This window comes from Vulpes vulpes, chromosome 7, assembly GCF_048418805.1.
Source record: "Vulpes vulpes isolate BD-2025 chromosome 7, VulVul3, whole genome shotgun sequence".
Taxonomy (NCBI): Eukaryota; Metazoa; Chordata; class Mammalia; order Carnivora; family Canidae; genus Vulpes; species Vulpes vulpes.
The window spans coordinates 87,187,501-87,201,394 of record NC_132786.1 but is presented as its reverse complement, the minus strand read 5'-3'; the positions used below and the strand labels follow the sequence as shown (position 1 = coordinate 87,201,394).

At 47.8% G+C, this 13,894-nt stretch overlaps 1 protein-coding gene across 1 annotated transcript in view; it reads right to left on the bottom strand.

The window, feature by feature from the left end:
* Positions 1–9,860: 9,860 nt before the first annotated feature.
* The window catches only part of DLX6 (distal-less homeobox 6), a 5,274-nt gene continuing 1,240 nt past the window's right edge, over positions 9,861–13,894 (bottom strand). The window contains exons 2-3 of the mRNA XM_026003804.2: positions 12,778–12,971; positions 9,861–10,924 (exon numbers count right to left, since the gene is read on the bottom strand). Coding sequence (XP_025859589.1) covers positions 10,673–10,924; positions 12,778–12,971 — 446 coding nt within the window. The 3' untranslated portion in view covers positions 9,861–10,672. The remainder of the gene's footprint in view (positions 10,925–12,777; positions 12,972–13,894) is intronic.

Sequence of the window (13,894 nt, the reverse complement as noted above, 5' to 3'; positions counted from 1 at the left end):
GCCGAATGTTTCTAAAAAAAAACCACTCCTTTTGACCTCCTTACAATGGGCTACTGACGTTTTATGCAGGCAATTAAAGGAAGACAAGCTCTGTAGAGATCCAATAAGGCAAAAAGGAAAACAGAAATTGGGGGCTGCATGGATGCAAAACTGCACACGTGTTTATGTTGGATGCTGTACTTTATGTGTCTATATACATATGTGGCCTGTTTATAGTATTGCCATAAAATATATATTTAGGGGTTTTATTTTTTTTTTTGGCCTAACCACAAAAACATTTAGATAATTTTAAGTTTAACCCCATATTGTTTCAGGTAGAAAGTAATGGTGGAATCTAAACCCAGTCATCCCACCCTGTGTGTGAGTAAAAAAGCAGCAGAAATCTATCAATAATCATTCCAAATTCTAAGCTCAAAGTAATTATCATGGACAATCCCCACCCCCCAAACAGCCTGTGTATTGGCAGAGCAATTAGACAAATTACACTCCCTTCAAATGGGCGCTTCCAGAGATGAGAAGGAGGAGAAGAAGAAGAAAAAGAAGAAAAGGAGGAGGAGGAGGAAGAAAAAGATGAAGAAATTTTCCTTCCTATTACATTTTTTTTAATCTGAAATATTTGCAGCATGGCAAATGGTAATGTTTCCGACTCCTTGGTATATGATTACAAATTTATTTGAGCTCTTTCAGAGGGAGAAAAGGATCACAGGACTTGTGATAATGACAAGGATAAACCTAAATCAGTAGGGCAAACAGGACATGATGGGTGGGTGGGTGGGTGGGAGACGGTCTTTTTTTTTTTTTTTTTTTTTGCCAAGAGAGGGGATTGTGGGGTGGAGGAAAGCAATGAAAGCATTTTGGCTCAGTTTTGATTTCATCTTGTGAGATATATATATATATATACACACACATACACACATATATATGTATATATGTATATATATATATACACACACACACACACATACACACACATATATATGTATCTACTGCTATATATATATGTTTTTTTCTCTCTATCCTCTTTACCACTCTGGTCTTTTCAGGAAAGAAGTCTTTCTGTCTTGCTTTTACCTAAAACAGTGGCAAAGTGGTTTCAGAGGATGGGAATTGAATTTGTTTGTAGGGATCTCTCCTTTCTTGGAGGCAGAGAGGAAGTACTGCAGCAACCTTGGCTCCGTCCCCTCCTTTCTCCCTGCATCCCTGCACGTAAGCTATCAACACTGTGACCAGAGCTACAGCCTGGACCAGAGTTGTGCTCTGCGGCCTGACTTGTGGGCATCTCTTTGATTGTCGTTTAGAGCGCCTGACTCTTACCTTAGGAGACCAAGGGAAATCCTATGTTGGAAATTACAAGATGCGTAAGATATATTTTACAGCTAGGAAGTCAGCAGCAATAAATGTGACAAAAGAGTCTTCTTAAAGACGGGGGGTGGGATTGGAGATTAGCACATAAAAAATTACATCCTGTCATCTGAGGATTTCTGAGAAGGTTCTTCCAGGGTTGGGAAACTAGACCTGAAAAGGCACGCTGCATGCCCGGAGGGGAATTTACCAGTGTATTCGCTCTTTCTCCTCTCTCCCTCTCCCCTCCTCCCCATCTCCCCAATTACTTTCCTTTCAGGCTTGGGCCTGGGGTTCTGTGTTGGGGGGGGGTGTGGATTTCTCTAGTCCTTGGGCGCACCCTGCCAGGCCCCCGGGGCAGCACACGGTCGCGGCCCGGGCTGTGGACCCCTCCTCCTCGCCCACCCCCAAAGCGCCAGCTTCTCGGCCCGCAGCTTTCCTCGTCTCCATCCTCCTCCAGCCCTCCTTTCTCGCAGGAAGTTCCGGGTGGGGACGCGCTCTGGGGCAAGCTATACGAACCCACACTCTGTTTTCTGCGCGGGTAGAGAATGAGAGGGCCGTGGGGGGAAGAGGTGGAGGGATCTACTTCCTGCTTTTCTTTCTTCGCTGGTGAAGATTTGGGGGAAGTTTCCTGTACACCGAAGCCAGCGCCTTAATCTGGGGAATCCGGCTTGGAGCCACCCTGCGCCGGCGGTCCGGGAGCGCCAGCATTCCCCTGCGCCCCCCGGTGCGCGTTTGGGGAGGCCAGCGGGGCGCACCCACCGCACACCTTTAACATTTCCCATTCACTGGCTGCCTGAGAGTGGGAGGAACGTGCTTGGATCGTGCTCTTTCCTTTGCCGCACCCGGAGAGGGCAGATATTTTTTCCAGCCATCCCTGTCATCTCCCCACCTCCAGTCCTGGCTTTGAAAAGGGGATCCCTTCTCTACCGTCCCCAGTCACCGGACGCGCGGTCAAGCCGAGGGAAGGGAGAGCTCGGATTTTTACCGGGGAAGAAGAGAGAAGCTCTTCTTTCAGGACCACCCTTCCACCCCCAGCTTTGACGCTGCTCGTCGTTAAGGACACTGGTCTCCCGGGGACGCCGCCGGCAGGCATAACGCCGCTCGGACCGACTTGGTTTCAGGATTCCTTTGCTTGTGCTAACCTCACTTCTTCCACTCGCAATGGTCTCTTCTCTCGCGCGGTTTTTTTTTTTTAACTTGGTCTGAGAGCCATGGACAAAAATATTCTGGCAAACCGTTCTACAGCGGGTTTTCCCTGGCACCATGGGGATTCTCTCAGGGGAATTTAACTCCCTGCAGTCCCGCGCCCAAGGATGCAAAAATAACAGATCTTCAGCAAAGTCTAAAAATATCTGTGTGATGTTTCTCTCCCTTGCCCTTCCTCCCACCTTCCCTCTTTCTGTTCATTGTTTATTCCTGTATCTAATATAAACTTGTACTCCCACCCCCACCCCCACCCCAGCAAATCTGCAGTCAGCCTGACACCACTCAGCCCGGGCTCTGTTTGCCCCCACCGGTCCCCCTTGCCTAGCTTTCCATCCCGTGCTCCCGAGACAGTAAGCCCACCCCAGATTTAATTTTTCTTTACCGTGGGCCTCTCCACCATCCCTACCTTACTCCCAGGCCTCTACCCCACCAAGCGCAGGAGGTCCGGGACAGGCCGGCAGGGCCAGGGCGATTCCTAGGTGCCCTGCCCGCCTCCTGGGCCCTCCCGTAAAACATCAGATAAATTGGTCTTTGTTTGAAGCTCGCATTGGGTTAGGCGGATTTCTGCCCTTTTTTCCCCCTTTTTCCTGGCGGCCACCTCCTTGTGGAACAGGGGGCGGCCTGGGGAGCTGAGAGAAGCCGCATTCCTGTGGGTGCCAGGCGCCTCCAGTGCTGAGCCACAGAGCCTAAGACACACACAGAGGAACCCGCAGACCTCGCTGCCCTTCATCTCTCTCTCTCCCCCTCTCCTTCTCCCTTCCTCCCTCCCGTTGGGGCACCCACCGAGAGCCCGTCAACCCACACTCGGATCCACCCAGGTCTCGCCTCGGGCAGGAGCGTGTTGACCCGCACACCCAACACACGCACACACCCCCTCCTGGGGACGGCGGCCAGGCCGGGATCTCCCCGCCCAAGCCAATCCCTTCTCTCCCGCCCCTTATCCCACAATCCCAGACGCGCCGGCTGGCCTCCTCTGGCTCCTTTGATCCCACCGGACGCCCCACGGCTCGCGGCGTCCCGGCCGCGCCGTCCCGGGAGTCGCCCACAGCGCGCCAAGGCCCGGCGGTGCCCGCCTCCTCCCGACGCGCCCAACAGCTCACTCGGGCCTGACACCAGCGGGTCTCCTGAACGCCCCCGCCCGGGCTGCCTCCTGGAACGTGGCCCCCTGACCCCCCGCCCTCCATCAGCGCTCCCTTTTATTCGAGGAGAGGACCCTTAGGGCTCCCCAACCGCCTCATCCCCGCAAGCCCTTGGATCGCGCGCCTCCCACTGGCCACTGGGCTCTCGCCAACCCGGAGCTCTCCAGCCCTCTCCAGAGGCACGCCCTGAGGACAGACGCCCTCCGGCACCTCTGGGAAGCGCGCCACGACGGCGGATCCGCCTGCGGTCACCCCTCTCCACCCCCCTTAAGCACCCCCTCCCACAGCGGCTGGGTGGAGGCTTCCGCCTCGCGTGAGGTTGGGGAGGGGGCGCTGCGGCTCGCTGCCGCCCTCCGCTCTCGGTCCCAGGTTGCCTGCGGTCCTTGCTTACTGCACTTGGTTTTTTCAGGCTTACAGCGAACTCTGGGCCTCGAAAACAGCCCCAATAGCGGTAGCACATGTGGGATTGGCTAAATATTTTTCTACGCAGCACTGCCGCCCCCCACGCCCCCTCCCCCGCGTTTTCTTTTGCATCTGACAAGCTTTAGGTTTCCCTGTTGTACAGTGCAGAAAGTATACATTGTATCTACTGCAGAGGGGCGGGGGGGGGGGAGCCTCCCCTTTCAATCATCCGGGGTTGCCAGCTGAAATGCAATAACCTGTTTTATAGGTCGAGCTCTAACAGTGAAGATAGGAACCAGGGGAATTCACATGAATCTGTCTTTAAAGGGGATGAGAGTCTTGTTTTGCAGCAATTAATGTTTCTATTCTTTTGTTTGCTGGGACTGCGTATTTACTTCTGATTTATGGGGGTCCGTAGGAGTCTCTGCCAAAAGTGCATGTATTATTGAGTCTGTTCCACATCCTAAACCAAGATTTATATAAAACCGTGAAATACCACACATTACGACCTTTCCCACAGGAAAGGGAAAAAATGGCTTCATTCTACACACATATACGCACACATACACACACCCTCCAAATTTCAGTAATGATTCTATCTCCACCATACAACGTCAAGTATATATGTATATTTTAAGAAGTGGGTGGGGGTGAAGGGCAATAAACAGTTCCCAAGCTACGTCTAAAAACAAAACAAAACAACATTCTTTTTTTCTTGCAAAGGTGAGAAGACAGAAATCTGCCACTGGAAGCTTATTGTCAACCAAGGATTGTTTCTGCCACTTGCCACTTGCTAGGTGGGATATAGGGGTAGAAGAAGAGGTAGGATATGGACTCAACTTTCATCTACAAACAGGGATCACTAAACAGGGAACATTTCATTATTGCCCTTAAATTCATAAGAGCTAGGAAGCCTGCTTACCACCTCGCAGGATGGCTCTGGTTGGGCAGCTCCCAGCTCTGTGAGGTGATGGGAAGAGGGAACATCATCACATACCATTCTAGAGCCTGGAAAAGATGCCCAGGAAGTTCTCTGTAGTTGCGGTGGAAAATTGAGGTCCTGGGGATATAAGAGTTTTAGGTATCTGACCAGAACCTCCCCCCGCTCCCACCGCCCCACCCCAGGAACTAGAATTAGACTCCAGAAGTTTTAGCCAGGGCAGGGCTCACCCTCCTGAAGCAATAGGTAGAACCCAGGGTTCATTTTCACTCTGGACCAGCAGAGTACCCTAGCCTCCCTCCAGACTCTTTTGCTCTAACTCTGACTCTCTCTCTCTAGGGTCCTTCCATATTTGAAAGAGACTGACCTTGCTCTTTTACAACCGTGTTTGGAGCAGGGACAGTCCTTTATCAAAAATACTGGACTTCCTGGAATCCAGAAAGAAACACATGAGTGACTTATAGCAATAGAAGCAGCTGGACTAGTTTATATGGTGGGGTGTTAATTAATAAAAGTTAATGATAGGATTAAAGCGAATAGCCTAGCAGAGTGGAAAAGACAGCTTCCCAGTCGGCTTTATTTAATTAGCAGTAATTAATACGTTTTCTGCTAATATCCTTTAGGACTCTCAATGACTTGTTCACTGTGAAAGAGAATAGAGATGGAGCTTAGGAACACTTACAAGCACCCAGGGCATTTTGCTCTGATGACAAGAGAGATTGCAAATTCATTTAAGCAAATGTTCATAAACAAGTGACAGGCATACTCTGAGGCAGCCTGGGTGGAAACAATGGTGAAACTGACAAATGTTCTTTGCTTGGGGGAAGGGCACTTTTCTTTTTTAAGTAAGGAAATGCTTTAGCTAAGAGGGAAAACAAAGACAGGAGGCTTAGGAAAGATAAGAAAAGAAAAGAAAAAAGAAAAGAGAAAAAGAAAAAGAAAGATTTCAGACTCCAGGCAGAAGCACATGCAGCAGCCCTTACAAACAGATCAGCCCTACACATATTGAAGATTTGTACACGTAATGCTTCAGACCACTGATTTGCTATTTTCTTAATTCCCGCTCTTCTTTTTCCATATGAATCAAACAGTCTTTTGTCCTTCAGGGTTTGATTTGATCGCTACTGTTCACATTTCACTTTTGTATTTTCCTCTTCCTATACCATTACTCATTGAGTGCCCTGTGAAATTACAATCGTACATTTTCAACTCAGCAACCCATTTGCAGTGCAAAAATAGGGTCTAAATAATGGCTGAATTAGCCCTACTGGACAGTTTCAGATGTAACACTCTGTAATAATTATATTGCAGGCTGGATTAGGATGCTATTATCATAATCTGGACGTTTACAATTATCTGTAATTTGCAAAGATGCGCCAGGTCTTGATTACAGCAGTTTTTTTTTTTTTTTTTGTATCACGCTAACCATCACTAAACAGTGACAGTAATAACAGCTAATTTTGCTGGCAATATAAGAGGTGCTGGGGTGTGCAAACAATTTCACACCTGGATGTGCTCACTCAACCAAGAATATAGAGAAAGAGCTTCTGCCCTGAGACTCAGACAAATATTCTCCTCTGCTTCTGTTCAGTATAGATTTCTAGACCCTGATCATTGCTTAAGAGATATTCACTGGTGGTAAGTTTTTATTTCTTCCATACTTCAAGGCACAGTTCATATTTCTCTTCTCACACTTTTCAAGCTATATGTGTTGCTGTTGTGATTTATTATAGACTGCAACTTTGCTTTATAGATTTTTCAATTCTGACCTTTTATCCCCCTTTAACAGTAAAAGGGTTGTCGTTCTGGTGAGTAAAAGGATTCGGGCGAGATTGGGATCCTTAAGAACTTGATATGTCTTTTTTTTTTTTCTTTCTGTGCTGTTGATGTATTTGGTGCAGCTTGTGACTGGAGACTGCAAAAGAGACCAGGTTTCTGTAAGGTGTGGTGGGAGATGGCTGGAGATTCCAAGCTAACATGTATTTGAAAATTGTTACTCAAAGCTAGTCCTAGGCGAATTTAAAGCCTTTACCAGTGCGGATGATTTTAAATTTGGGGGCATGGAGAGAGCAAACGGAGCTCGCCACAATGCTCCTTTAGTATCACAGGTATGCGGACATTTGCAACGGCAGGTGTAGTCTGAATCTCTCGACTGTATAGTCCCTTCCACATTTTCCTCCACTTGGGAGAAAGTTTCCGGAATAACTGGCCTCTGAAGCCCTTCAGGGCTGCTTTGCAAGGCCTGCGCCTCAAGCTGATTGCGGGGGGGCGGGGGGAGGGGCGGGATGCGGCTCGTAGGGCTCTTGCCCGCGGGGCCGAACGCTGCGACCTTGGGGTTGGAGGGGCATGATTGGCTGAGACACAGAACCGAGCTGTGGAGCCAAGGAACCAGTCCGATTTAGGAACGCACCAAACAAGACTCTCGCAAGAAGCGGTGCTGTTCTATCTATAGATGACGCTGTTTCCTGACCCTGTAGACATTGGAAGCAGCTAGAGATGTTAAGTGCAGGAGCCTGAGAAGTCTTTGGCTCCCTCACCCCTGTACAGAAAGGCCTTGCTCCGGCGGCGGGAACCTTTGGACTAAATTGTGTCAAAAGATAATGAGATGCTTATTGGCGCCGAGGAGAAATTTCCCCCTTCCCCTCACCCCCGCAGCTATTGTTCTCTCGTTCTTTTTTTTTTTTTTTTTTACCTGGAGAATGTGGTCAGAACGAGGCTCTAGGACGCCAACTCCGGGGAAGTTCGAACGTGGGGAGGCGTTGTAGGCACCGCAACTGGGCGATGCCTTTTACCCACGCCCCTCCTACCAGTCTCTCTCCTCTCTCAATATCTCTCTCTCTCTCTCTCTCTCTCTCTCTCTCTCCTCCCTCTCTCTCTCTCCCTCTCTCATCAGTTTACTATGGGGTCAATACTTTCTAAAGAGCGAAAATATTAACCCTTTGGGTTCAGAGGACCCAGAGGAAGCCCAGTTCCCAGGACAGTTCTTGGGAGGCCCCCTTCGCAGAATTCCTTGTTTAATTGAACTCAATTTGAGAGAGAGAGAGAGACAGAGACAGAGACAGAGAGAGAGAGAGAGAGAGAGAGATCGTTGAAGGTGCATCATGACAACACCTCCAATGTGTTAAAATGCATTTGCTGGGTTTCAGAATTCCATGCACTCACAGTGGTTTGGCATGCGTCTGGTAGATTTTTTTTTTTTTTTTAAGAAAAGTGAGTGTTGGTTTCGATGTATGGTAGCTTTTTCTCTAACGTAATTTGAATAATTCAGCAAAGCCCTACTACCAGCTGTACTTCTGCAGCCTCTTCCATTCTTTTCAGCATTATAATTTTGGTTAATTTTCAATTTTAGGTCCTACGTCTCTGCAATTTGTGTATGAATAACAGAATAATTTCCCTCTTTTGTTTCGCCTTTCCTGTTCCTGAATCTAAATAAAGATGGCTTTTTAGTATTAAAAGTGGAAGAAAATTACAGGTAATTATCTTTGACGGTAAAAACGCTGTAATCAGCGGGCTACATGAAAAATTACTCTAATTATGGCTGCATTTAAGAGAATGGAAAAAAACCTTCTTGTGGATAAAAACCTTAAATTGTCCCCAATGTCTGCTTCAAATTGGATGGCACTGCAGCTGGAGGCTTTGTTCAGAATTGATCCTGGGGAGCTACGAACCCAAAGTTTCACAGTAGGAAGGGGGAAAAAAGAAAAGAAAACATTTTTCCTAATGTAACAATGCGAATGCTAGAAAATGACAAGACTGATCGGTTTTAAACCATTCTGAGACTGAGCGTGGAAGTTGCTCAACAAAAAAAGGAACGGGTATATTGGTAAGTAGTCTTTGCTTTGTGTCTAATTATAGTGACTGTCCTTTTGCACGACTGTATGTCGCTGTCATTATATGGAGCACTCTGAGTATCTCTATTGACTTCTGATAAATGGCTCAGTGGTTTCAAGGTTCATAATTTGAAGGATGCCCAGGTCTGTAGCCATTAATTCTCGCAGTATGGGGCTTCCTGCTTGTATGACGAAAGGGCTTTTCATTTTCATTATTTCTGTGCTTTCCACAAGATCGGAAGGATGTATTTCATCCAGGATCATGCATTTTCCTACCTAGCTAGCTTGCAAAGGGTGTAAAACATTAAGTAGTTATAATTGTGCATTTACTTTGTTTTTTTTTCCTTGTATTCTTTCTCCTTGTTAAAAAAAAAAAACTGCTTCCAAACAAAGACAAATACAGCTGTATTATTTTGGCTGAGGAAAGGAAAAGGAGAACACTCAGTTTCAGCACTGGAAACTACTGGATGTCTAGAGGTTAACCTGGGGATAGATCATTCTAATGTTGTTTTTAAAAAATAAATAAATGTGTAGAAATTATAATAAAAATATAATGCATAAAGGGAGCTGAGAGTACTTTAATATTAAAGTACTTAAGACAAAGGCTAGTGCTGCAAACTGACATCTTTTGCAGGCACTTGATGTTTATATATAGGGCTTCCCATATTAGGAAATAGGAATTCTTTTAAGAGTGATAGAAAATATACTGGGAGGGAAGGAGGAGGGGGTGGTGAGATAGAGACACACAGAAATATACAGGACACTCCCAGCGTTTTGTGGCTTTTACTCCATATATGAAAGAAGACAAAACCATACAAAGTATATGTACAACTAAAATTCAACAATATATACAGAAATGTTTCTCAATATAAACGTCCCTATTAGCTTAGTGAATGCCACCAATTCACCTAGTAAAGGTATCAAAGCAATAGAATGGTGATTTTGGTTGTTTCCTCTGTCTTTCCTGATTCCAGTTCAGGGTTTGGGGGTGGGGTGGGGTGGAGAAAGAGTGGTTTTGTTTTGTTGTTTTTTGTTTTTGTTTTTGTTTTTTTAAAAAAAGCATCATCATTCTTGCTCATTGCATTTTGATAACACATGCAGCGTTCCCTTTGTGGCAATGTTCCAATCTTACAGCCGATTTTTCCTTTTTCTTTAGAGGAGGGCTGTTATGTGAGGATTTTTTCTTTTTCTTGCTTTCTCCTTTCTTTTTCTTTTTCTTTCTTTCTTTCTTTCTTTCTTTCTTTCTTTTTTTTTTTTTTTGTCAGTCTGGGATTGGTAAATAAAATTGCAGGAGCCTGAAATGCTTCTTTTTCATCATGTAATGTCTTAAGCTCATTAAACAAGTAAAAACGCTGCCATGTTTGCACAGATTCTTCTGGTGGGGGAAATGTCTGTTTAAAAAAAAGTCGTTTTGATGGATACTCCCAAAGAGAAGAGGAGGCTCAGAGCCTGGATCCCAAAGGGTAAGGGAAAATGTCTTGCAGTGAGGGGTTTCAGGAGCGCTGGCACAGAAACCAGTCTGTCTCTGTCTCTCTCTCTCCCTAAAATGCAAGATCAGTTACTGAGGCTGCTCAAGGGAAAAAGCAGATGAGGAAAGGAAAGGAAAAAAAGAAAAGGAGAGGAGGAGAGAAGAGAAACAGAGAGAGAGTGAGAGAGAGCAAGAGTGTGAGCAAGCACCCAGACTGTCTTGCTACACAGAAGAGTTCTCCCGAGCCTGTCCCTTTGGCTGGGTTTGGCAGATGCAAGCAGGTCCTGGATCCTCCTTGCCTTGTTCAGACGTTTCCCTAGGGTATCAATTTCCCTCAGACAACTCACATCATCTGTGGTCTCTGCATCGTGTCCTGGTGTGGAGAGGAGTACCAATGCGAATAGCCGGGCATGTAGCTGTTGGGGGGCATACTGACCCCCTTGGCTGAGGCAGAAACGTCCCACACTGGAGGCAGCGCCGGTGAGCGCGGCGACAGGGCCGCTGAGCCCGGGAGAGGGTCACTCTCATGCGGGTTACTGCCCTGCTTCAGTAATTTCTTAAACTTAGAGCGTTTGTTCTGAAACCATATCTTCACCTGGAACGAAATGCAGCAGCGAGCATTAGGCGCGGGAAAACCTCGGACCAGTGCCTCACTTCGAGGCTTTGGGAGCAATATCCAAAAAACAAAACAAACAAAACCGCAAACGCCAAGTCCCCGCCTTCCTCCACCTCTTCCTGGCCTCCTTTCTCCCACCCCGCCCCAATTTACCAGGTATCTGGTCTAGATACCTAAAGTCACTCTAACTCTTTCTTCAGTTGGATGCAAGCCTAGGTTTAAAACAGCAGCTTAAAGAAGAATGAAGGCGAATAAGATAGCCAGGTTTAGAGTCTAAAGGAGGATTTTTAAACTGAGAACTTTTCAGATGAAAGCCAACTGAACACACTTCTTCTGATAGTCTGTTTTTGTATTTACTACCCCCCAAACCTGGCATCTCTATGCATGTACAGTGAGCAGATGGAAGCCTGTACATTTGTACCCAAATGCCTTGAATATACCTCTGCAGATATTGCACGTGCATGGAGCATCTTTTTCCTGAAGTAAATATATCCTCATAATCCTGTAAGGAATAGGGACGGTGCCTCCCTAGTTCCCTACTTTGTAAGGTGCTTAGTCAAATTGTGGTCAGTAATCATGACATGATTGTTAGTGCGGTCGCTAAAAGTCATAGGGCTCCTGAAAATTAAATGTGAATCAGGACTCTGGGATGGAAGCGTATCTCAGCTAACGTCCCAAATCTACTTTATTTGAAGAAAGAAATTCTATGGTGCCACTTCTTTTCCCTTTAAAATTCCTTAGCCATAGGAATCTGATTTTCCAAGAGAAATACAAGTTACTGAGTAACAAGGATCCGTTCATCTCAAACTCCAAATATTTTCAGTGCATATATGGCAAGAGAAAGCAGGCTGAATTGAAAAGAAGAGCTTACGGGGCATCTGTTCTAAGGCACCACACAATCACTCACCAGCAAGAGTCTCATAAACCCTGGAGTCCCCATGCTGAAGATCACCTACCTCACATGAGGCCTACTACCCCATGCAGCTAAGTTAATTGACAAGGACAAAAACCACAGGTGGATTGCAGTAGGGCTTTATGACCAGGGTCCTAATATACCTACTTAAGCCCCTTCCTGTGAAGTCTAAAACGCCCCATATGTCTTTCAAATTAGTAGGACAGGAGAACTTCGGCAACTGTACTTAACTGAGGCTTCACCTGCTGTAATTTGGTGAGCATTCCTCTTTGATCTCCAATTCTGCCATTGCTCCCAAGTCCTGTACTCCAGGGAGGTACCTCAGCCTGCACCAGCCAGTCACCCAGGATGATTTAAACCTTGAGCTTAGGGCAATCTTCAGAAAAACCCACCTCACCTATCCTGTGATGGGTAGTTTGCACCTTGTTCCCTATACTAAATCCTCTTGGAGCCTATATCCATCTGTTTGCCCCCCCCCCTCCTTCATCTCATAATTCTATGTCAATGAATTGAAATCCTTATTATGTCCCAGGATCCACAAATGGATCATTAAGAAATATAGGTCTTAATCTGTCTCCTGCCCTGAACATCTTTCTCTCCTACATGTTTGTTCTCGTCCATGCTATTCTGCTCTGGAATAGGACTCGATCAATTTATGAGTTTGGTCACCAAAGGACACTGGGCTGGGGTGGGGTCGCCGAGGGTTGGGAGGATGTGCAAATCCAATCCAGCATTGAATACCAGGTCATTTATTCCAAACTGTGTTGTCCGGGGAAAGTGTGTAATGAAGCAAAGGCATTTGTCATTAAGCTCCTTCCATCCTTAGTTGACTAGGCCCAGAATTCCTCCTGATGTGCTCCCTGCCCGATCTGTAGGCAGGGTCAGCATTTCAGGGATACCTGGGCTTCTCGGGAATTACCTGTGTTTGTGTCAGTCCTAAGGAAGCTGCCAGTTCAGCTCTCTCGGGAAGGGCCAGGTACTGAGTTTGCTGAAAGCGATGGTTTAAAGCCTGGAGCTGCAGGCTGGAATAAATGGTCCGAGGCTTCCGAATCTTTTTCCCTTTTCCATTGAACCTGATTTCCCCGTTTTCAATCACTGTGGTTTTTTGTTGATCTGCAAGCAAAAAAATACAGAGGAGCAGTCACCCGTGAGGCCACTGCCTCAGCCTCCCTGAGCTTGGCCTGGGCTGCGCCGGGTCTCCCCAAAGCCCAGAAAGGATTTCTTCAAGGCATCCCCACGCCACCCTGACCTCTCTGGGTTCACGGTGCCCCGGTGCTTCCCGTGGGTGCGAAAGCTTCTTCCTGACCCTAACTCTGGCCCTAAATACGTGCAGGGGCTGGACGGCGGCAGCGCCCTGGACCCCGGGGCAAACAGCCTAGCTCTGCAGCAGCGGAGGCGGCGCCGGCCGCTCTCGGCGGCGCGCGGCGCTGCGGGGCGACTGCTCTCGCCGCGGAGCGGGGGGCCCACGGCCTGGCTTGGCTCTACGGTGTCTGAGGCTGTGCTTGAGCCACCCTGATGTTGATGCGGCCAGCTGACTCGAGGTCACTAACTCCAAGCCCGGTGCATCAAGCCCCTCGGCGTGTTCGAAAGGATTCTGCTGAGAGGGACCGAAACCCCAAACAAAACCCCACCAGCCGCTCAGCCCAGCTCCGGAACCGGCTGAGCATCGCCTGGCAACTTTGAACCCCTCGGGGGCCGAGCACCGTCCGCCCGAGGCCCTCTGCTTCGCCTCTCGGAACAAAGGCGCAGCCAACCTCGTATCGAAAACCCAGAGGGAGGGGGCCTGGTTAGCGGTGGGGGGGGGGCGGGTAGGGGACCTCTGAAAGCTCGCAGGGAAAGAGCCCAATGGTCACCAGCTTAACCAGAGCTAGAGGCAACGTCAGCTTCCCTTCGGGTCACCGAAGCGCACCGGGCGCCACCCGCCAAGTAGGCCACTGGCTGCCCAGACTGGGTTGGGGAGCAAATCACGCTCCCCAGTTCCGGCCCAGAAAGGTCCCCAGTCCTGCCAAACGCCGGTCACAGCCCGGAGGGGACGG